We start from the raw sequence: 23472 nt of genomic DNA, 5'->3' as shown, positions 1-23472 counted from the left end.
CTTTAAAAACACACATACCTAGTAAATATATAAAACTCACTGTAACACATACTTTAATATTTCGAATCAAAAACAGTTCTTATTTAATTCAGTGACAGCAACGGGGACAAAGCTATTTTTATAACGCTTTGTCCTGCATCTCGGAAATAGAAACCTCCGTCCTGAGGGAAGAAGCTGAAATTCACCCCTTAGAGGATGGGAACCATTATTAAGGATTGATAAAGCCATCCTCTGTACCTGCTCAGAGTACAGGGAGGCTAAACAAGACTGTGGCTCACCTATCAGACGACTGGACCATCTCACTATCTGATTTAGAGAGTTTTTCTCTGTGACAGAGGTCTGACCAAACCATGCCACCAAACAAAAGGATAAAACAGACTCAATAAAAGAACGATAAAACAAAGTTAAAATTTTTTGGTCAATGTGGAAATGAACAAGTTTCCTAAGGCAATAAAGGTGCTGGTGACCCTTTTTACAAACTGATTTGCAATTTTGATCAAAGTTCAGTTTTTCATTGATTATGGTCCCAAGATATTTATATGATTGTACTTGCTCTATTTTCTGACCTTTAATTAAAGTGACTCCGTGCCCATTTTGTTGTTTCCTAAAATCAACAACCATGTCTTTTGTTTTAGATATGTTCAGCTGGAGATAAGACTCCTCACACCACTGAACAAAGTCATCAATGACTGGACCGTGGTTAGTTTCACCCTCTTTCAGTAAGCTGACAATAACAGAGTCATCTGCATATTTAATAATGACCCTGTTTTCATGTCTGCCCTGACACATATTTGTATAGAGAGTGAATAATAAGGGCGATAGGACGCACCCTTGAGGAGAACCTGTGGAGGAGAACACTGGGTCAGACAGAACCCCATTTATTCTCACTCTTTGTGACCTGTCAGTTAGAAAATCTAAAATCCAGCCCACCAGGTTTTTCCTGATTTCAAACTGTTCTAAAAGTCTTTTAATTAAAATATGGGGCTGTATTGTATTAAAAGCCGAAGAAAAATCAATGAAAAGAAGTCTTGCAAAAGTCCCTTTACTCTCTACATGTTTAAGAATCAGATTTAGTAAAGTCAAAAGTGCGTCCTCCACTCCTCTGTTGGGCCTGTATGCAAACTGCATTGGATCCAGCTGACTTTCAGTCTCTTTCATAATCACATTTCTGATGATTTTTTCAAAGACTTTCATGACAACTGAAGTGAGAGCAACAGGCCTGAAGTCGTTTAGAATTTTTGGACGACTAGATTTAGGGACAGGAACCACGACTGCTTCTTTCCAAAGAGAGGGCACGTGTTGTGTTTGCAAGGATTTGTTAAAAATAACCTGAAATATAGGACTGAGTTCATCAGCACAAGATTTAATTAGGCGGCCACTAATATTATCAGGACCCTGGCTCTTGTTCACATTGACTGTATGAAAGGCCTTTTTAACATCGCTGAGTTCAATGATAAAGTGCTGAGTATCTCTCAGTTTCTGTTTCAGTTCAGAAATATCCTCGCTAAAATCAGAAGAACTAAAACGAGCATAAAACATGTTTAAAGCATTTGCAAAATCTCTGTCTGAATTAAAACCATCTAAAATGATCTGACTGCTGCTCTGGGGATTTTGGAACCCTGCTATGGTTTTCATACAAGTCCAGGCAGACCCCAAATTTTTTGCAGCAAATTTGCTTTCAAGAAGGTTTTTGTAGCTCTGTTTTGCTTTCAAGATCTCGATTTTCATTTCCTTGGTGGCTGTCTGAAAATCGGTAACAGCCCCCTCTTTAAAGGCCTGTCTCTTTTTCCTTAAACAGGATTTGACACTTTTAGTGACCCACGGCTTATTGTTAGCGTAAATTTTAACGCGCTTACGGGGTATAATCATGTCTTTACAAAATACTGCATAAGAGCTAGTAACATCCACCAAAGCGTCGAGATCATCTCCACAAGACTGAATAAAAACTTCCCAATCTGTACACTTAAAACATTCCTGCAAGGTAAGCACAGATTCTTCTGACCATATGTCAACATCCTTAGTCTTTGTCTTCTCTCGTTTTAAGACAGTTTTATAGATGGGCAGAAGATGCACACAGTTATGGTCAGAAGATCCCAGAGGAGGAAGCGGGAGGGATTTATAAGCATTCTTCACCGATCCGTAACAAAGGTCCAACATTTTATCCCGTCTGGTAGGACAGGATACATATTGATACAGATTGCCCAAAGTTGATTTAAGGGAGACATGGTTAAAATCCCCCATTATAAAGTTTGGGGCATCAGGAGAAAGCGCCTGCAGCTTCTGCACTACGTCTGAAATGATGCTGCAAGTGGAGGCGGGGTGAGCCTTCGGGTGAATGTAAACTACGGTTATAAAAAGTTGTGGAAACTCACGAGGGAGATAAAAAGGGCGCAGTGACACAGATAAAAGTTCAACATCTGGTGTACAAATACATTCTCTAACAGTCACAGCGCTACAGTAACGTTTGTTCACATACAAGCATACTCCCCCTCCTTGAGATTTCCCTGTTACCCGTGCATCTCGATCCCGGCGGAAGGGAGCTCCAAAACCGTCGATTGAAAAATCGGCGTCCTGATCCATCTCCGTCAGCCATGTCTCGGAAAAAGCCATCACACAGCTGTCCCTGAAGTCTTTCTGGAACCTGACGTTTCCCTGGAGTTCATCTAGTTTGTTCCTAAGAGACTGAACATTTCCAAGGATAACAGACGGCAGGGGAAACCGACTGACCTGTTGTCTCCTCATACGCAATTTAACACCTCCACGTCTCCCTCTTTTCCTCTTCCTCTTCTGATCACCTGTCTGTCTGATCACCTGTCTGTCTGTCTCTCCATTTGTCTGTCTGTCTGATCACCTGTCTCTCTCTCTGTCTGATCACCTGTCTCTCTCTCTGTCTGATCACCTGTCTGTCTGATCACCTGTCTCTCTCTCTGTCTGATCACCTGTCTGTCTGATCACCTGTCTGTCTGTCTCTCCATTTGTCTGTCTGTCTGTCTGATCACCTGTCTGTCTGTCTCTCTGTTTGTCTGTCTGTCTGATCACCTGTCTCTCTCTCTGTCTGATCACCTGTCTCTCTCTCTGTCTGATCACCTGCAGGTTGATGGCGGTGGAGGAAGAGTTAAAGAAGGATCACTCTGACATGCAGGCTGTGGTTGACTCGAAGCAGAAGATTATAGAGGCACAGGTACGTCTCCATCACCTGAAATCTGTATTTGAAGCTTCAGAGTTTACGACTGTAGAAGTGACCATATTTTGCCCAGTGATGGTGGAAACAGGTGGAAGTGCTCATAAGCTACTCCAGCGTCATTATGGCGTCTTAAAAGACGTCTCGAGCTGTTCTCCATCCCGGAATGAAGCTAACAGTAGCTAGCATAGCTGAGTTTTGATGCATGTCTGTAAAACCATTTTATGCGTACGACATCATAATTAGGTGAAATATGTTAGTGAAAAACATTTAATGTTCTTCATATTTAAAGCGTATTAGCAGCACAAACAGGAACAAATGTAAAATCCCGCCTCCCTGTGACAGCTGACTAAAGATCCCAGGTGGACATAAGTGGACCTGCAGGTTTGTTTTGAGCTTACTGTCTCACCTGCCCGTCTCACCTGTCTGACTCTCAGGAGAAGAGGATTGCGAGTCTTGACGCAGCGAACACTCGTCTGATGGCGGCTCTAACTCAGCTGAAGGAGCGTTATGCCGTGACATCACAGAGGAACGGCCTGTCTCCGAGCAACACGTCATCGCTGCAGATCACCGAGAACGGAGAGTTCCGCAACTCTGGCAACTGCTGAGCTCTAACTGGCTGTACTGCAAGGAGAGGGAGGTGCTTAGCCTTACGAGGCCCATAGAGGCGGGGCTAACCCATAGACTTTTACAGATGAACCTCTGACCTTAATCCAACTCATTTCCTGTTTTGCACGTTTTCTCTTTGAACTAGTTAGAGTATGACATCATATCCCGTTTACGTTTTGGTACTTCCTGTTACAAATCAGAAAAACGGTCCCGAAACCAAAATGGACATTTTATGACAAGACATGAAGCAACCCCACCTGTACGTGGCTCCAGGCTGGAGGAACATATTAATTGTTTTAGACGCTTTGACTTTCGATTGTATTTTAAAGGAACAGTCCGACCTTTGTGTCCGAGCTGCCTCACGGAAACTTCCTCATCCCGGTTAGCCTAGCTTAGCACAAAGACTAGAAGCAGCACCACAACTCCAAGTGATTGTGTTGGCCCCTCAGGGCTTCCGTAGCTTTGAATATTTTGGTCACATGGGTGAGGTGTGGGAGAGTTAGAGATGCTAGTTTGTTGTTTCAGAGAATTCTGATTTTAATGTAAACACCAGATTTTATTGTAAAGCGGTCCAAACTTTAAATTGTGATGAATAGTTTGTGAACACGTGCACACTCAGACTCTCTCAGACTGTCTCTGCTGTGCTCACTGTGGCTTCTGTCTCCGTGTTTATGTTTCCTCTTATTGTTATTTATCCACGTTGGTACTTATAGAGACGCTCCAATAAACTAATACACCGTCTACCTGCTCATCACACACAGAGACGTGCATGTCGATAAAAAGCTTTTATTCATGCAGACAGCTCAAAGGTCAATGGTAAACAGGAAGTGAGGTCACAGGGCCTGGAGATAGCGCTGGAGTGGGCTAATGGACCAGTATTCGTACTCCCAGCCCAGAAACCAGCCGGTGAAGGTTGGCGGTTCGAATCCCTGCTTCACCGTCACAATGGGGGTTCGAGGGTCACGATTGGCTGGGTCACTCTCGATGTAGCGCTCAGCTGCAGGGAAATTTTTTTTTTTTTAATTTCAAACGCCTCAAAAGTTACGAGTTTAGACTTTAAATTACAACTGAACCGATCCTTCGAGATATTAGACGAGTTCAGAGCAGAGGACATCGGACACACGGCCAGGTAACGCCCACTTTAGCCTCCTGTCGGTCTCACCTGATGTCACTGCCCGAGTCTTCTCCTCCTCCTGAGCTTCGTTTCCAATCCAAACGAACACCTGCAGCAGGACGCAGGACGTGAGGACACCGAAGAGATGCAGACATCTTTAACTGTATGAACAGAAGGAGACGCCCACCTGGTCCCAGGTATCCAAGATCATGACATCATCAGGAGCGAGATCATCCTGCGTCAGCTCACCTGGAACTTCATCTACCTGAAACACAGATTCACCTGTGAAGATTTGTTTAGCACCGAGCCTGGTCACCAACATTCAGCCTCTTCCACAGCGCGTCTTTGTCCCGCACTCCTCCCCTCACCCCCAGCCAGTGACAGCAGACGGCCGGCCCTCTGCTTTTCTGTTTTATTGTCTTTACTTTACAGTCTAAAGTGTATTTAGGAGACTATTGTTGTGATTTTGTGCACTGTAATTAAAACTGAATTGAAAGAGGATATAATAAAGTCTAGCCTCCAGGTGTCTCTGGATTTAGAAGTTAGTTTCAGCTTCAGGTGGAAACTGAAACTATCGAGCTGATTGTTGACCGATTAATCTTGTATAAATGAAACTGGCTTTGCTAGAACTTTGTAGTAAACGATGATGGTGACGTTGGCCTTGCTCCTGGAGAACCAATCATGTGACGAACTGACAGACCTTGAAATTTCCAGTCTTGTTGGAGCAGGCAAACAGCCGGGGAGGATGAGCTTCCATCTGGTTCTTCAGCCGAGCAGACCGACAGTAGTCCTGCTGCCCCCCCAGCGTATCCCAGAATCCATCTGTAACCGCGGATGGTCAGTTTATGGTTCTAGTATGTGCACATTGGTAAATATTTCACCTGTCCTCCCCACCTTGCTCCTCCCCCTCGTCCAGAAGGGTGGGGGTCACATGCAGGATCTCAGCCAGCTGCTCGGCTCCCTTCAGTTCGTCTGGGTTGCTTCTACTGCCTTTCCACATCCAGGATCCAGAGGGCAAAACCAGGAGGAAAACATCGTTGGAGTTCAGACGGGAGGAGGACGGCTCCACCTGACAAGAGCAGAGGAGTCAGGCTCCACCTGGACTAACCAATGCAGGCTCAGACGACGTGACAGTCGCAAGGCGTGAAGATCTGAACCAAAACCTTTTGGACCAAAATATTCCTGAGCTAAAACTAAAGTTCTGGACTCAAATGCTGAGCCCTCAGAGTTCTCTGGACTCAAAGTCTATCAACCAGAAGTCTGGGACGTTCTTTGAACCAAAGGAACTTTGATTTTCTGGACTAAAACTCTAAAAGGAAAGAACCCGTCTTCACTGGGCTCCAGTTCTCGCCTCACCTCCAGAGTTCTGGTGTTTCCTGCTGGATTGGCTCTTATCTGGAACAGGCGAGTGTCTGCAGCTTCCGATTGGCCGTTCTCTCTAGAAGTCCCGCCCTTGTACACCACCAGTGGTTTGTCGCCAAACAGACTCATGAGGTGGGCGGGCTCTTTTCCTTGAATGACCCGCACCTGCACACAGGTAAGAGTAAGAGCCTTTCCTGCTCAGTGGGTTGGGTTAACAGACTGGGCTCAGCGTTCCCAGCTGGTTTACCTGGACAGCACTTCCTTCCAGCTCATCATCCACCTCAACAGCCAAGAAGGCCGATGCCGCAACCTCGTCCTGGGTAGACTCCGCTCCCTGCCTATAGAGGGAATAAAAACATCTACATTAGAAGCAAGTTTTCCAGCACTAGATGGCACCCTGCTGTGGAGAGACATGACCGAGGATCCCAGCACGCATGCAGCGCCTCACCACATGTAGATGATCTGACCGCTTCGGTCGCTGTGCTGGTAGCGATACAGGATGATATAACTGTCTCCTCCATAGAACTGACCGTAGGACGCCGAGTCCACGGGAACCTTCTCCGAGCCTTCGACCCTCCAAATCTACGACAGAGACGGACTTGTTTGTAAAGCCTGGCGGCTCTGCGGCCACGGACGTCACAGCTTTCAAAAGGAGATTGCTTTTTAAAATCAAAAACCCAAAAGCTGGAAAACAATTAAAATATCACCTCGTGTAAGTGAAGTCACTGACTTACATGTTTGAGTTTGTATCGAGATCCTGAGAAACACATGTCCAATCCAAACAGAGGCGCGTGTAACCTGCCTCTGTTACACATGAACATTCAAAATTTAACGAGCCAATCAGAGTGCTTCATGTGACCAAGGCTGACACCAGCCTGTTTTTGCTGCGTGTGACGAACTCTTATGTTTTGGCTTCGTCCTGCTCAGTGACAGGAAGGTCCTGAGTCCTTTCTGTGTAGATCACAGGTGTCAAACTCTGGCCCGCGGGCAAAATTTGGCCCGCAGCCTATTTACATTTGGCCCGCGAAGCCATACCAAATTACTATTAGAGCCGGCCTACTGGTATTACACAGCTTATCTATATATTTTAGTATTAAGCTTTGCTTGTTCCATATTCAGTCTTTCAGCAAAACATGTTTGAGTCCATAAGATTCATTCTTATATCTGGAGGAACAAATATATTTCAATAAATATTAACGTTAGCCCGCGACTTTGTTCCAGTTTTGAATTTTGGCCCACTGTGTATTTGAGTTTGACACCCCTGGTGTAGACAGTAATGAGTGCAGCCGGGTGATAATCTAGTGTGTCTGACTTACATGCAAATGTTTTATCAGCACACCTGTGAACACAGCTGCTAACTCTCCTGGCACCAATGGAGACGGTTTTCCATCAGACAGGAGGGATGATGTGGCGTTCAAGCTTTCAGCTCGGTTAGTCTGCTGGAGTACGAGTACGACTGGAGGAAGAAAAACGGCCACATTTCCATTCGGTTCAGTTTTTTCCAAATAGTGCCCTCAAGGCACTTCGCTGTGAAGCTGTGTGAACGTCACAAGTGCCATATTTTCACAGACGCGTGTATTCATTAAAATCGTTTGACTTCACCCGGCCGGATCAGTGTGGTTATTCTTCGATCACCTCTTGTACCCTTCCTCAATATTGAACCCTTAACAGACCTCTCAGTTACAAAACAGGAGACACTACAGGTGAACGCATCATCTGCAGTCTTCGTCATCTTTGAGGTTTTATGACATTTGAAATTTGCAAATGAGGTCTCGCTATGTGAAATGTGCACTTTGGATCATATCTCTCCAGCTTGAAAGAAAACCTGCTGTGACACAATCTGAAGGTCGACCAGTGTGAGGGGAAAACCACCAAAAGAGGCACAACTGTGTGTGGACAGTTTCACATGCATTTGTTTCACCTTTCAGTGCACAGATTTGGTGGAGGATATTTAAATGAATGAAACAACCAATGATGGTAGCTGCTGGTGATCATCGCTTTGGCTCAATCCTGCATGTTTACAGCCTGATACGTTTGTTCTTCAGTAATATTAGTGCTAGTTCTGTCATAATGTGGCTGTCAGGGAGGCGTGACAGTTACTTTGTACTGTACTTCAAACCCTGTTGATGGGCGCTCAGTCATCCAGGTAAGGAAACAGGCTGGTTCTGCTCATCTGGACGTTTTCAGTGCGAGAAACGTTTCATCATCATCATCATCATCATCATCATCATCATCATCAGGTGACTCCTTCAGTCTCAGCTGACTGCAGGTTTCTACCTTACTGTCTGTGACCAGTGGTCATGACAGTCTGCACATTAACACCTGGTAGGCCCTTAAAAAAAATGCACCCTTTAATGATCATAAACTGACCTCACCATTGTTAGTCATTGGTGCTAGTTTCAGTCATTGTGCAGATGTCCCGTTTATAATGTTGAAACCTGCAGTCAGCTGACACTGAAGGAGGGGGAGGGGGAGGATTATTTTCTCCCACTGAAAACGTCCAGCTGAGCAGAACCAGCCTTTCGGGTACTTCAAACCGTGCTGGTGAGCAGGGCACGTTACAGGTTTCTGCTTGTTCAGCGTCAGTCCAGAGAATAAGCACCAAAAGCCTGCTCATGCATCATTGCTCAGCACACACAGAGCTCTGCAACATCACATGTTATGCTTTACGAGGTGGTCTTTGCTTCTCCCCGGTATCAGCTCGATTAAATACAAACAGAACACAGCGAAGAGTCAGAAAGGCGTTATGAAGCGGTAGATGGTCGCCGATTTTCTGAGAGTCCTTTCTTCTGCAGCAGCGACGTGTGCCTGCACACACAGGTGACAGAGGTGGGCGGGTGGATCGGTCAGCTGCAGGTGAGCCAGCCTTACAGTGAGGTCAGTCACACGCTGGAGCTTTACTGCCCCGGGTTTCGTCAGTCAGGAGCCTCTCAGCTTGTCGTTGTTGAGCTGAAACCTGCAGATGTTACTCAGGGCTGAAAACCTGCCCTGAGTAACATCATGCTTGTCAGGTGACCGTGTACCTGAGCTGCCGACATTCAGGTGTTCTCACCTGTTTTTCTCCGTCCCCGCAGTCGACCATGCCATACTGCGCCGCCATGCCTTCTGATTGGTGGAGCGTAGATGCATCAAACGGCACCTGTCCAATCACAGGAGTCAGCTTTGGTCTGGCTCGGCACAGTTTAGTCCTGGAAGCTGATTGGCTTACCTTTTCCATCTTTGCAATCTTATTGGACACGTAGGCGGTTCCCATGCCGACCGTGTCACTGGGGCCCCTCCAGTCCTTAAAGAACTGTTTGAAGAGCGGCCCCTCCCCGTGCTCAGGAAGGACCTGGACCTGGGGGGCGGGAACACAGGTAGGACAGGAAAATCGGATCACCTGTTTCCTGATGCAGCTCATCTCAGGTGAGACTGTAAGTGTGTGTGTGTGTGTGTGTGTGTGTCTGTCTCTACCCGTGTGAAACTGGGGTAGTTCATTTTTGAGATGAACGACTCTGCGGTGTTCAGGACAGCGTGACGCTCCTCCGAGTTTGCATCTTTACCTGCATACACGCACGCACGCCGTTAATTTGGACCAGCAGGTGTTACATTCTGTTCAGGCTCATCCAGACAGGCGACCTCCGGACGTTCAGTTTTTCCACCTGTGAATAAACGAGTGCTCCCTCTCCATGACCAGTTCCCGGCCTGTCAGATGGGTCTTGCTGGTTTCACACCTGTTGTGCTCACCTTTCCAGATGAAGATGTGTCCGTTGGCTCCGTTGTCAAGAATGAAACACTCGCTGGACACCAAAGTATTCTGGGAGAACGGGCTCTCCTCGGCCACCACAGTGACCTCCAGGTCTCCGCCTGCATTCGACACCTGAGACGAGTCACGTGTAAATCTTCAGACATCATGGGCAGCCACGGAGAGCTGATTGGATGACGATCCAGGTGAGAAACACCAGAGTTTGTTACCTTGTAGAGACGAGCCGCTTTCCTGTTGGAAGCATCTGTCTCGGTGTCGTCAGCCTGAGACTCGGAAAGCTCCGGCTTCTCCCCGAGAACCTGAACACAACAGAGAGCAGTGAAAGGTCAGCTGAACGTCCCATCATGCACTGCAGCTTAAACAGCAGAACGGTTTCTGTATCAGGCTGTAAATGTGCCTATTGTGCCTCACTGCTGCTTCTGCTGGACGCCAGAGGAACTGAGCTGTGGTGCGTTTCTGTACTGCTAAGGAGTCTGTGATGAAATCATTACACACGATTTGCATACCTCTACCATCTTCTCTGGCTCCGCCCCTTCATCGCAGACCTGGAGCTCAGCCCGCCCACACCTCTCATTGTCACGGATACCCTTAGACACCTGTCGAAGATTTAATTAATCAGGTATTCTGCTTTGTGACATCATAAAATGATGACGTAATTAGGTGATGTCAGTACTCACCATGGTTGCCTTCAGCTTCTCAAAGTGGTTGCTGTGGGAACCAGACCACTGAATAATTTCCTGTAGAGAAAAACAGGTTTACAGCTGTACCACCCTCTCTCACCTGTCCCGCCCCTGCCTCACCTGTCCCAGGTCCAGAATGAAGCTATCTGACTGGTTGAAGCTGTCCCAACTGACAGGAACCTCCGTCGCCCTGACAGCGCGCCGACCTCTGACATGCAGCAGTCGCTTAACATCACCAACATCACTGGTCACCACGTGCTTGAACCCTGAGGCCACGCCCCCTTTCTGTATCCAGACAGGCAGGAAGTGATGTCATTTAGAATGAGCTCATTAATGAGCACAGAATCAGCATAAGTACACATAGTAATTAGGGGTGCAACGATACACAAAATTCACAGTTCGATACAAAAAAATGTTCATGCCTTTTTAATTTGTCATTTATTAAAATTATAAATATATATTTTAACTCAAACGTTCAGTTTTTAAATTTTATGTTGCTGAAACAACAAAGTAATAAAATAATAAATCTGATGGAGAAATCACTCATGTTTGGAAAAGAGAGTTCATTACAGAGAAATGGCTCTTTCCAAAATAAAAGCTCTACTATACGCTTCTTCTGGGCTATATTCTCAGCAGCATATTAAACATATCAGGTCCCAATAAGGAGAATCATGTGCTAACGGCTGTCTAAATGACTCGGGTAAAGTTTGTAGCATGCGTGCTTGTTGTTTTTGTCTGCTTCCACTTGTCTTTGCACTAGGATGCTGTCGGAGTAAATGTGCAGTCATATTCGTTGTGTTCACACTAGTGCTGTCAGCGTAAATCTGAAATGACGTTAACGCCACAACACGGCAAATCTCCGTTAAAGAGCTACCGCGGATCGCCCCGTGCGTGGGGCTAGACGGCCAACACGTTAACGAGCTAACTGCGCTAACGCACTAGTTCCCACCCATGTAATTGAGCATTGCGTGGCACATCCAACATACTGTTTTACTTTAGTCCATGACTCGCTTACCTTCAGGGTCATACGTCACATGAAAACCAAAATAATTCCAAACGCCAGATCTGAATGAGGGTGGGGGAGGTTCAATTTGCCATGTTGCAAGGAGCTTAACTTCTGTCTGCTAGCTTGCCCTGCACTCAGTGAATCTGCGTTCGACTACTCCGCCTAGGCTGCACTGTCGAGCGCAGATCCACTGAGCGCTCAACACAGACAGCATCGTCAGAAGGAAAGTTGATAAAATAAATTAAAGATTTTGTATTGTTCGATACATATGCGTACCGAACCGAAAGCACTGTATCGAACGGTTCAATATCGTTGCACTACTAGTAGTAATAGTAGTACTTGTGTTGTAGTTACCATGTATGTGAGACCAGATTTGAAGTACCCGGTGAAGGTACCAGACTCGTAGCCCTGTACTTCGCGGTACTGGACCGGCGCCCCCTGCAGGAAGTCGTCCATCTGAACAGTGAGAATAGCCGCTGCTCCGCTCTCATCCTGAGAACACGCTGAACCTGTGAGACAGTCGGCCAATCAGAGAGCAGAACAGCTGGTCAGCTGCAACCACCACCAAGTACTGCAGTATCACGAGTCACAGTGCTACACCACTTCCCGTTTGCATTTATTTCGACTGTCACTACGACATGTTCTCCAGCAGTATTAGTGGCAGTAGTATCAGTACGTGAAATACTGCAGTACCCTGCCAGTAGTGCAGGTCGTACTGCAAGGCACCGCTGCGGTTGCTCGTGCTCTTCAGGATCAGGTACGCATCGCCGATGTAGAACCGGCCATACAGGCTCTCAGGAACAGGAACCAGCTCCATGTTCTCCACCCGCCACACCTGAAGCCCCGCCTCCTTCCCTGCACGCTTAAACTCTGAATGGGATACCATGATGTCACCTACAAGGGGCGGAGCCACAGAAAAGAAAACAGTCCAACCTGAAAATGTTTCACTGAAAGGGGCGTGGCAGAAGCATTAACCAGTGGCGTGTATGTAATCCCCACCCACAATATCAGATTTACTTACTCTGGCTAACCCTAAGTCATGAAAACATTAAAATCAGTCACAGGACAACAAACAGGTGCGTGCTGTAGCCCAATCAAAATCGAAAACACACGTAAAGCTCAGAGCTGTTGGATGATGAATTTCACTGCAGCTCCCATAGCACAGATGTGTGTGTCGTATTAACAGCGTTGTGTTCCTCTTGCAGTAGCTGGTTCATTGTGTGCACTTCCTTTTTCACACCTGTGCCAATTCTGACACACCTGCAAACATGAGCTAACACACCTGACAGCTCACAGGTCATCCAACCCTGAGGCTGTATGAAAACATCTATCAAGTTTCAACCTGTTCAGGTTGCATCAACACACACAGTTGGTTTTGACATGCATGTTTTAGCATGGTGTGTGTGTGTGTGTGTGTGTGTGTGTGTGTGTCACCTCTGTGGCATTCACAGAAACAGTAAGTGAAGGTTTTCTATATTTAAACATTTGAAATCAAGAAGTTTAAAAGCAGGAAGAGGAAAACCCGACAGACAGCGAATGCCTCCTCACTGATCACAGGTAACGCAGAGGAAACACACCTGAGCAGTTACTGAGAAGCAAGACTGACTGTGGAAAGGAAAGATGAGGATGACGAGGAGGATGAAGAGCTTCTGCGGAAAAACAAACATCACCTTGATGACAGGCTCGAAATGATGTCACAGAAACTTACCTGAAACAGAGGAACTCACCTGGACGTTCTCACTGAGCTCCACCTGAGTCTCTGACAGAAGAGGGCGGGGCTGCAGCGCCTTTTACCTAGGAAGCCCCTCCCTCACCTCACCTGTGACGATGCAAATGCTCAGACCAGCTGAGCGTCCCTCTGATGCTGTCCGTGCGGCTCCAGGTGCAATTAGGTTGTTTTAGTCTTCTGCATACTTCTACATGTTTTCATACAGAAATGAACAGAATGCATTAGAAGCGTGTCTCTGGTTGATCCACATGTGACCTGTGACGAAATCGGAATTCAAACTACTCAAAAACTTTATTTATAACTAAACATATTTTATTTACGATGCTGCGGTTCACACAATAATCAGTGATTCCTTAAAATTTCGTATTTAACTGAAAGTTCACGTCAGACTGTCTGACTGATAGAGGCAGGTCATCATGCTTTCTAACACTGACTTTAATGCTGAACTTTTTAGAATTAATTTGATTACTAAAACTAATTAAAGCCGACGACTCTCGAATTGATTGTTTTTAACTATTATTGAAGCGCTTATTCTGAAATCTCAGCATACGTTACGTTGACGTTGTCTTATTGTGAAAGTTTCGATCGGATGTGTTTACGTGGAGGTTTCCGTTTGACACGGAGCGCTCAGCTGTTAGCACAGCTGGTCGACATGTCGCAGAAAACCGGGAATAAACGGGAATAATCGGGCTGACGGTCGGCTGGGGTCGCTCGGTTTAGGCGGGAAAATGGAGACGTTCGGCAGGTTCACGAGCATGCTGCTGCACGCGCTGGAGACGGTGAGTTAGCAGTTAGTTAGCTGCTGTTAGCTCCGTGAAAAGTTGGACAAAGTTAGTCACTCGGATGAGCTGTTTGTCACTGCTGACCCTGACCAATCTGCTGTCACCGAAACGTAAACACAGAAGCTAACAGGCGCTAACGTTAGCTTCAGAGTACTCCAGGTGTTTACCTGCTGGAGATGGGTTTGTGTCAGGGCTCAGGAACTCGCACAGGTAGAGACAGGACAGACAGGTATGTGTGCCAGCTGTTACTGTACTTCACTGTCACCTAATGAGTATACCAGTAAAGCTTTTTGAAATTAATTAAAACCAGCTTTATAAATAAACCTAGTGAACTGATCGAGACAGGTGACCTGGTCAGGACATGAAGTTCTACAGCTGCTGGAACCAAAACAGAAGCTGCTGTGCTCAGAGCTGTGATGTCAGCCGCCGTGGGAGGGGCTGACAGGAGCTCACTTGTAATTGGCTGAATCAGCTAACAAGTTCTGATCGGAACCAAGCCGTTTGAAGGCAAAGCAACCAGTGAGTACAGAGAACATGAAGGCACCGATCAGCTTTATGGATCTGTACTCAGCTGGTTTAGGTCAGGGCTGATGAAGCACTCTGATTGGTTCCCTGGCTTGATGCATGCTTAATGATCCAGGTAAAGAAATGCCCCTCAAAATTTGTCTTCATCTGGACGTAGCGTTTCAGTGGGAGAAACGTTTTGTCCGGGTGACTTCTTCAGTCTCAGCTGACATGTGTTTGCTCTTGGAACTGTGTCTTCATTCCACATGTTTCACATACAAGGTGCTCCAGGTAGAAACATGGGTGTGCCATGGGTTCCCCAGTTTCACCCAGTGTGTCCAACTTGTACATGGAAGAAGTGGAACACAGGGCTTTGCTGTCCTACCCTGGAACACCACCAAGGTCTTGGTTAGCCTTCCTGGACTGTGAGATCTCCATCCATAATGGGGGACAACAGCTGAGACACAGTTTTTCTAAACACCACATCTCTGTGGCTTTTTTTGGACTTCCTGTCTGTTAAGTATTCTTAAACTCATTTTGACTCCGCCTCACATCTCACCTGTCTGTCAGAGGGAGCCCACGGTGGAGCTGTTTGACTCGTTTGTCGATCACTGGAAATCAATCACCAATTATTATATCGATACGACAGGTGAGGCTCTTTAACCTGCAGCTAGTTGTTACCACAGCCACACAACCAGCCAATTGAATTCCTCTTGTGTGTGTGTGTGTGTGTGTGTGTGTGTGTAGATGACAGTCGTCCTGTCAGACAGACGGACATCCCCTGGCATCTCAGACAGATGTTGGACATCCTGGTGTACGAGGAGAAGCAGCAGGTGCGTCAGTGTGACTCAGAGCTGTATTGATCAGCATATCCATCAGAGTATTGAATGTCCTGTCTGTATTGATCAGGCCGTGGAGGACACAGGAGCCTGTATGGAGTACCTGCTGCAGCACAAGCTGTTGGAGACTCTGTGCACACTGGGGAAGGCTCAGGTAATGGTGCTGCACACTCACTGATACAGTGAAAGCTGCAGGCTAGGATGATGATGATGATCCTGCTCTTCAGTCATAAATGTTCAGGTTGATGAGTTCACTTCCTGTCTGAAAGGCTAATGTGCCCATCTTAGAGGACCAGCTCGCTGTTTACTTCCTGTTTTAGTACCTGGCACTGAGACTGAGCTGCGTGGTCAGGTTTTATGGCTTGTAGCGTTAGGAGCTCACAGCTCTGATTGGTGGATCTTTCCTGTGTAACCCACAGACTGTATATGAACAATGGAAGCAGACATTGTGACATCAGCTGGTGAAGTCCTGATTTAGAGCTCAGAGATCAGGTTTTACAGCAAGAATAGTCTGCTTTACAAAGACTGCAGCTTTAGTCCGAAGCAGCCATTGTTTGTTTACAGTCTGTAGGAACACCTGTCTCCAGGTGAGGGTCTCTGTGCTGAATCCAGTTTTAGCTTCAGAGCAGAAACGCGGTGAACTGTGAGCTAACACTGTAACTCTTCTGTCCTCTCTCAGTATCCTCCAGGGATGTCCCAGCAGGTGCTCCTCTTCTTCTCCAAGCTCCTGTCTCAGGTGCAGAAGCCTCTGCTGCAGCTGGTGAACGTCTACAGACCTGTGCAGGTAAACCAGGTGGAACATCTACAGCACACTGCAGAGGCTCATCTGTGCCTGTCAGTCCTTTGTGTGTCTGCAGGTGTTGTCAGTCCTCACACAGCTTACAGTGACACGCACACAGCAGGAAGTTTAGGTTACAGACAGTGTAGTGAGGTCGTCAGAGCGTAGGCAGGTGAGACACTCCACCTGAGCACAGCACAGAGGAAACAAGGCAGCGTTTTATCTCTCAGCCACCTGGGGGACAGCCCGCAGGGGACAGACCTGAAGCCTGGACACCTGAGGACACCTAAGGACACTGATGCTGCTAAGCTCAAGCTGCTTATTTTTATTTAAATCTTCCCAATAAAGCTAACCGTTCTTCACTTTCTCTCTACCACTGCCTGTGCTGATGATGTCACTATGTGCTCCGCCCCATAGAAGCTGATTTGCCTCTGTGCGCTTCCTGGTTCCCAGACTGAAAAGGAGGAAGCTCAGTTCCTATTGGTCGTCTGCTCCAGAGTGAAGCAGGATCCCCACACGCTCAGATACGTCTTACAGGTAACCTCAGAAGGTCTTAGGTCCACTTCCTGTCACGTGATGTGAGCTCATTATCACATGACTTTTATCTTTGTTTTCAGCTTCCAGACCAACCAGTAAGCAGTACACTGAGCTCTGACCAATCAGAGAGCAGCATGCAGGCATCCAGTCGGGGGACAGATCCTCCGCTGCCCTGCGGCCCCATCCAATCAGAGAGCTGTCTGCTGAGGGCCCTGCTGGGTCTCACTAAGAGCCAGGTCAGTAACCCGAACATCTCGCGGTGCATTCAGGTGCCGTCTGAATAACTGGAAAATGAAAGATGACAGAAAGTTTTGACGAGCAGAGACGTCAGCACGCAGCACTGTGAGCTCTGACCAATCGCAGTCAGCGGCAGCGACCCTGTGTGTTGCACTAATGACGGAGCGCTTCATCACTGTCCCTTCACAGAGCACCTCAGTGTGTCTGAAGGCCCACGAGAGCCTCCTGCTGCTCTGCGGGCTGCAGGCTGGGTTCTCAGGGGAGCTGCTGAGCACTCACACCCAGCTGGGAGAGCTGCTGGCTGTGAGGCTGCAGGACCTCTACTCCCTGCTGCCTATGGAGGACGCTGCAGAGCTGCAGAGCTGGCCTCACACGCCCTGGAGGTAAGAACACACACGCGCACACACACACACACACACAGTAGTGCACGATGCAGACTGGTGTACTGCAGCATTTCCTCTTCCCCTCAGCTCTCAGTTCTCTCACCTCAGCACTGACCCCAGCTCACAGTCTGTGGGTCACATGATCAATTTCTTCTGCTGGCTGGACTTCCTGGATCACCTGATGAGACAGGCACCACAGGTAATACTACCATGACAGGTACACAGCTGCTAGTAATGCTAATAATGCTCAGGGATGCCAGTGCTTTGTGGGTAGCTGCTGCCATGCTGTCCACGCAAAATGTAAACAGAGAAACCAACAGGTGATACGGAGGAAGACTCGTCTAAATGAGCTCCTGCAAAGGTGCGCACATCCAACAGGTTCAAGCTCACACTCGGGTGTGTGCGACTGTGACGAGCTCTTCAGTTTTTCCTGCGTGCCGCTAAACAGAGCGATGAATTTCTCCTGCAGCATCCAGGGTGCGAACGACTCGCCGTGCTGCTCACACTCATGACCTGAGCAATCTTTGGACCGTCTCAGGTCCTCCAGGTGTGACGCTCTCCTGGCAGGGACCGTGACCGTGGGCTCGCTGTGAGCTGACCGTGGGCTCGCTGTGAGCTGACCGTGGGCTCGCTGTGGGCCGACTGTGAGCTGACTGTGGAAGAGGCCGGTCTTTGGGTTGTAGCCTCACATTACACAGCTCACTGTCTGTGGGCAGAAAGCTTTAGTGTCATGTGACCAAAGGATGCTTCCAGTCTGCAGGCTCTTTCTCCGTGTTGTCCTCGCCGTGTGTCAAAGGCTGTAAACAGCTAAATGTTCGCGAGCTCACCTGCACCGTCAGCACGTCCTTTGAGACGTCCTCTGTCCAGCTGATAGACCGCTCACACCGCGCTGCTACAGCAGCCCGCTGTTTTTTTTAATGAACATTCTAACAAATGTAATTATGCCAGATTGCAGCCTTGGGCTTATTTCCATCTGCAGACCCTCTGGCAGGCTGCTGTTACACACACATTAGGAAAAACATACAGAGACACTTTTTAGTGGTCATGTGACAAGGACAAAAAAAGTGATCACATCATATTAGAACAAACAATGACAACAAGAATGCACAACAGAGGACAGTATAGAGAACGGAAACACATCAGTTATATTGCACAGTGTTGCACATGCCCTGACTGTGCTGATATTGCACTCACACATTACACTAATAGTGGTTTCCCTTTTTGTAATACACTAACTCTTTTTCACGTCCAATATGAAGCATGATTACTAACCATGATCACATGTTATTGTGTCCCTCAGCCGCCCTTTAAGTGACTCTTACAGAGAGGGAAACTTTCCCTCGCTAGCAAAGGAAGACTATTCCAGAAGCTCACTCCCTGATATGACAGAGCATCTGTGAAAAGGTCTAAATGCAGATTCACAATCCCCTCTCACAGTGGCTCGAGTCAGTCGAGGCAACACTGCTAGACTTTTAATAAAATCACTCATTGGTGGAGGCGCCAGAGCATGTATAACTTTGTAAATTACCAATATGATTCAATATATCTATCTCTCTATCTATATCTCTCTATATAAATTCAATATGAGCCAGTGTCATAGAGTGCAGCAATGTAGTCGCTGCTGTGTCTGTTAATGATGTGCGGATATGTCTAAAGTTCTGTATGTTAACATTTACAGTTTTCACTACTTTGTTTGTGTTCTTTAAAAGGATCATTTTGAGTCTAGCAGCACTCCCAAATACTTAAATTCCTCAACAATAATTAGTTCTTGTGCACCCAAGCGAACTTTCACTGCAGCCACGGTTGTTATAGTTTTACTAAAGATCACTGATACGGTCTTTTTAACATTATGGGTGAATGGGTGGATGACTGGATATGTAAAGCGCTTTGGGGTCCTTAGGGACTAGTAAAGCGCTATATAAATACAGGCCATTTACCATTTACCATATTAAGGCACAGACATGAGTCCTTCCGCCATTTTTGTAAATCATGTAATGCCAATGAAAGCTGATGGGCTGCATCATCAGCAGTTTGGCTTGTGTAACAATTACCGTATCATCAGCATAAATAATTGTCTACATTTTTGCACACACTGAGCAAGTCATAGGGTGAACATAACCAGGGGCCTAGACTTGAACTGAGGGATGCCTCGTGTACAGTGAAGATGGGGTGACTTACTATTCTTTATTTGCACATATTGGGCAATGTCCTCGATTTAACTTTCACAGTAAACACAGCTTCTACCTGCGTCTGCTCCATCGCCAGCTCGTGTTAACCACGGTCCCATGATGCGTCAAGCTGATGATGTCATGATCCTCAGCGCTGTAGTACAGCTGATGGTTCCCAAAGGCTGCTTCTGTTCATCTGGACGTAGAAAAGGTTTCATCATCAGCTGACTGCAGGTCTCCAACCTCGTAAGCAGGACATCTGCACAATAGCTGACACGAGCAGCACTGGTGAACAGCTCAGTTTATGATCATTAGCATAAACAGGTGTGTGTGTGTGTGTGTGTGTGTGTGTGTGTGTGTGATCATCAATCAGTGGTTGTTGCTACGTTGTTGCCAGATGAACAGAACCAACTCGTTTCCGTGCCTGGGTGATTGCATCAAGATACATTTGATAGTGCTAATGCTAACACTGCTGCTAAGCTATCACTAATGCTAACAAAACCATCTAATCTCCACTCACACCTCACTCTGTGTGTGCGTGTGTCTGTGTGTGTGTGTGTCTGCAGGTGTTGTCAGTGAAGTTGGCTGTGTGTGTTCATCAGCTCTGGTTGGTGGAGCTTCTTCAGCCTCAGCTGTTGGACACGTGAGTCCTTCATCATCCATCGTCATCCTCCTCACAGGAAGTGGGGGTCCTATCAGATCTTAGGTGTGTGTTTGTGTGTGTTTAGGTGTGAGCAGGTGGTGCTGGGCTCCACCTCCGTCCTCTGTGCCACTGTCAGGCTCGTCCAGTCCTCATCCCTGCTGGATCAGCTCGTCCACTTCCTGCTGCGGAGCGACGCCGCTCAGCCGCTGCTGCGCCGCTGCGACCACATCTCTGACCAGGTGAGAGCACGCCCACTCGAGCTGACACCTGCAGCTAGCTAGAGTGCAGAGACGGGAAGCATAGAAACGACTGTGTGTCCTCAGATCAGCATGGTGTCGCTCTGTCTGGTGGAGGAGCTGCTCCAGAAGCCTCACAGGGACGTGTTGGACGTGCTGGTGCTGAGTTTCCTGCACACTCAGAGTTACCTGAGTCCACCGGCCTCGGCACAGGAGGAGCGGCAGACGGAGAGTGGCGAGGACAGCGAGTAGGTGCTTCATGTGTGGCGGGTTGGCCTGTGTCTTAGCTGTCCGCGGCTGATGATGCGTTTCCTGTGTGTCAGAGACCCAGAGGACGACCCCTTCTTTTCCGACAGCCTGACCTTCTCAGACAGTCCCCACCCCCCTCCGCCTCCTCCACCCGGACCCCAGACAGCTGATGATGTCATCAACAGGTAACGCACCTGAAGCTGCGCCGCACAGAGAGTAACGAGTTAACCCGAGGAACAAAACACGACTGTGTGTGTGTGTGTGTGTGTGTGTGTGTGTGTGTGTGTGTGTGTGTGTGTGTGTGTGTAGTTTCCTGTGTTTGGTTCCTGTTCAGGTGCGGTCGTCTCAGCTGCTGCAGGAAGGAGGATACGAGACGTACGTCCACGACGCTCACACACTGGTCAGAAGACACACACACACACAGCTGTCACTGGTCTCTGACCCTACAGTCAAACCCTGTCTGACTCCTCCCATTTCCTCAGGTGACCGAGTGTCAGGTTCTCTCGCTGTCCTGGGATTGGCCGCTTACTCCCCCCCCCCTTTCCCTGTCGTCAGGTAAAGACTCCGCCTCCTTCTTTGAAGGTCACCTGCTAAAAGTTCTCTTTGACCGTCTGGGACGCCTCCTGGAGCAGGTACACAGACACACACCTGTGCCCTGCGTGGTTCCCCCTGGCTCACCTGTGCAGGTGATGACGATGATGTCGTGTGTTTGCAGCCGTACGAGTTGAACCTGCAGCTGACGGCTGTTCTCTCCAGGCTGTCGGCGTTCAGCCACCCTCTGCTGCACGAGTACCTGCTCAACCCCTACATACACCTGTCTCAGTCCTCCAGGTCACTCTTCTCTGTCCTCATCAGGGTGAGACACGTTCTCCAGAGGAGGGCGGGGCCATGCATTTGTTTTTAAGTTAGGGCATGTCTGTTTTATCACCTGTGTGTGTGCCAGGTGATGGGAGAGCTGATGCAGAGGATCCAGCAGGTCTCTAACCTGAGCGAGCGACTGCTGAACACCAGGAGAGCGCTGCTGGGCCTGCCGCACGACCCCGGGTAACTACCTGCTGTAACACCTCACTCCAGCCACGCCTGGCGCCGTAAACACACTTACCAGGGCTGCAGCGACTCATCGAGTGACTCGATTATAAAATGTCTCTGCACAAATTCTTCTTTGATGCTTGTTTAATGTGTTAATGACGGAAACACGAGCGTTTCGAGTGAAAGCTGCTGCAGTAGAAACGAGGCGGGAAGAGCATAGAGGCGGAGCCGTTAGGGAGACGGTAGCGTGACAGGAAACATGGTGTCCACCATTAGAACCTTGACTGGGAAAGAGCTGCAGGAGTCGGAGCCTCAACAAACCGTGATGTGAAGTAGGCTCCACCCACCGCCGCTTGTGTCACACACACACACACAGCTCTCCAGATAATCTGAGGCATGTTTTAACCCCACAGTTCGCTCCAGGCTGACGGCAGCCGTCACGTTTTACATGGAAGTGTACAGGCGTGAGTCTAGAGGGGGGCGCGAGGAGCCCTAGATTTATTACAAGGCTTTGAAATGATATAAAAACTGTTTCAAGTGCTTACAAATAAGAAGTTTTCTCTCTTTGTGTGTTTATTATCGCTCATTAATAAGACAAAAATGTTCTTACTCGATTACTCGGTGATCAGTAGCTGCAGCCCTGTGCAGTCTGCCGTCGTACTCCAGACTCCACCTGTACTGAACTCAGCTGTTTTGACTGTGAGCGCTGCTGGTCCTGTGTTCACCTGAGTTCTCCTGTGGGTGTGTCCACAGACTGGATCACCTGACCCTGCTCAAAGGAGTCATCGTCCTCGAGGAGTTCTGCAAGGAGCTTGCTGCCATCGCCTTCGTCAAGCTGCCCCAGGACCAGGACTGAGTCACCTGGAACTTTGGATTACAGATCAACATGTAAACATTGGCTCACCTGCTGCAGGTGCACCTGGGAGGAAGAAGCAGATTCAGAGTCTTCAAGTGATTTTTTAAGTTCTTCTTGTATAGCGAAAAACTGGCCGATGTCTTGGTGCCGTTTCTGAGGCGACCTGAACACCTCGGCGTCACTCTGCGTTTGATTGGTCAGCACGTTTATTTATGGTTTTAGTCTTTAGCTGATTTTAAACAAACAGGAAGTGGTGTCAGAGTCCAGTTTTGAATGTGTCACATGTCAGTGAGACGTTCCCATTGGACGATCACATGGAGTGATGTCAGCACGTTACACTTAGAAACTGCGATTAAACACACTGTCAAAGCGAGCAATGCCTGTCATGTGACATGTCAGTGAATCTCTGACTGTGTGGGCGCGGTTTGATGAATGGAGCCAGGGTTAATGAGCCGTCTGATTGGCTGAACACGCATTTAAATACAGAGAAACCCTCATGGGGCCGAGTCCTCATTCATCATTAGCCCCGCCCTAAATGTTGTCAATCACCGTGCAACCATGTTGCTTAGTTTCTGGTGAAAGAGAGCAACTGTTTATCAGCTTCACTGGATGAAACTTTACTGCCTGATGGACTTCCTGCTGCTTTCACATGGCGAGTGTCACATCGAAGTCACTCCTCCCTTTGGCGGGAACACCTGTCCACATACTTTTGGTCCACTGAGCAAACAGTATGAAAAAGCTTTGAATAATTGATGATGATGATGAAGAGTTTCATGTGTGAGACAATAAAAGTGCTGACAGCCGT

The 23472-nt window shown here is 47.7% G+C and overlaps 3 protein-coding genes across 24 annotated transcripts in view; 2 read left to right on the top strand and 1 right to left on the bottom strand.

Moving 5' to 3' along the window:
* LOC147318258 (disabled homolog 2-interacting protein-like) overlaps positions 1–4531 on the top strand; it is a 39059-nt gene extending 34528 nt beyond the window's left edge. For all 4 annotated transcript variants that reach the window (XM_086257907.1, XM_086257906.1, XM_086257908.1 and 1 more), the window contains 2 exons: positions 3094–3181; positions 3619–4531. In XM_086257907.1, the coding sequence (XP_086114033.1) occupies positions 3094–3181; positions 3619–3789 (259 nt within the window). In that variant the 3' untranslated portion in view covers positions 3790–4531. The remainder of the gene's footprint in view (positions 1–3093; positions 3182–3618) is intronic.
* An 18-nt stretch (positions 4532–4549) lies between these two features.
* On the bottom strand, positions 4550–14613 carry LOC147318257 (gelsolin-like). Of its 12 annotated transcripts, none has more exons than XM_086257914.1 (21): positions 14376–14612; positions 13425–13613; positions 13275–13346; positions 12391–12591; positions 12052–12206; positions 10812–10976; positions 10689–10748; positions 10518–10607; positions 10221–10310; positions 9993–10125; positions 9720–9808; positions 9475–9603; positions 9319–9405; positions 6715–6848; positions 6514–6604; positions 6261–6431; positions 5799–5973; positions 5605–5726; positions 5092–5169; positions 4953–5013; positions 4551–4787 (listed from the first exon to the last, which is right to left on the bottom strand). In XM_086257914.1, exons 4-21 carry the CDS (start codon positions 12581–12583, stop codon positions 4624–4626), a joined length of 2187 nt encoding a protein of 728 aa, XP_086114040.1. In that variant the 5' UTR covers positions 12584–12591; positions 13275–13346; positions 13425–13613; positions 14376–14612; the 3' UTR covers positions 4551–4623. The 12 variants fall into 12 exon arrangements, 11 of the variants coding, with proteins under 11 accessions (XP_086114046.1, XP_086114047.1, XP_086114040.1 ...); XM_086257915.1 differs by having other exon boundaries at positions 13275–13343; XM_086257919.1 differs by lacking the exon at positions 13275–13346 and having other exon boundaries at positions 13517–13613; positions 13977–14612.
* fhip2b (FHF complex subunit HOOK interacting protein 2B) lies at positions 13855–23472 on the top strand. Of its 8 annotated transcripts, none has more exons than XM_086257925.1 (19): positions 13859–14437; positions 14554–14848; positions 15283–15361; positions 15460–15545; positions 15622–15705; positions 16231–16335; positions 16747–16866; positions 16947–17102; positions 17293–17486; positions 17574–17685; positions 20221–20297; positions 20383–20536; positions 20621–20781; positions 20857–20967; positions 21092–21182; positions 21265–21414; positions 21498–21638; positions 21726–21826; positions 22565–23472. In XM_086257925.1, exons 2-19 carry the CDS (start codon positions 14840–14842, stop codon positions 22665–22667), a joined length of 2034 nt encoding a protein of 677 aa, XP_086114051.1. In that variant the 5' UTR covers positions 13859–14437; positions 14554–14839; the 3' UTR covers positions 22668–23472. The 8 variants fall into 8 exon arrangements, with proteins under 8 accessions (XP_086114050.1, XP_086114051.1, XP_086114052.1 ...); XM_086257926.1 differs by having other exon boundaries at positions 14537–14848; XM_086257924.1 differs by lacking the exon at positions 14554–14848 and having other exon boundaries at positions 13855–14205; positions 17595–17685.

The sequence above is a fragment of the Aulonocara sp. 'chitande type north' Nkhata Bay genome, linkage group LG12 (genome assembly GCF_057382095.1).
Source record: "Aulonocara sp. 'chitande type north' Nkhata Bay isolate Kocher_YH1m ecotype deep benthic linkage group LG12, A_spYH_male_GT1.1, whole genome shotgun sequence".
NCBI lineage: Eukaryota > Metazoa > Chordata > Actinopteri > Cichliformes > Cichlidae > Aulonocara > Aulonocara sp. 'chitande type north' Nkhata Bay.
This window is presented reverse-complemented; position numbering and strand designations above follow the sequence as displayed.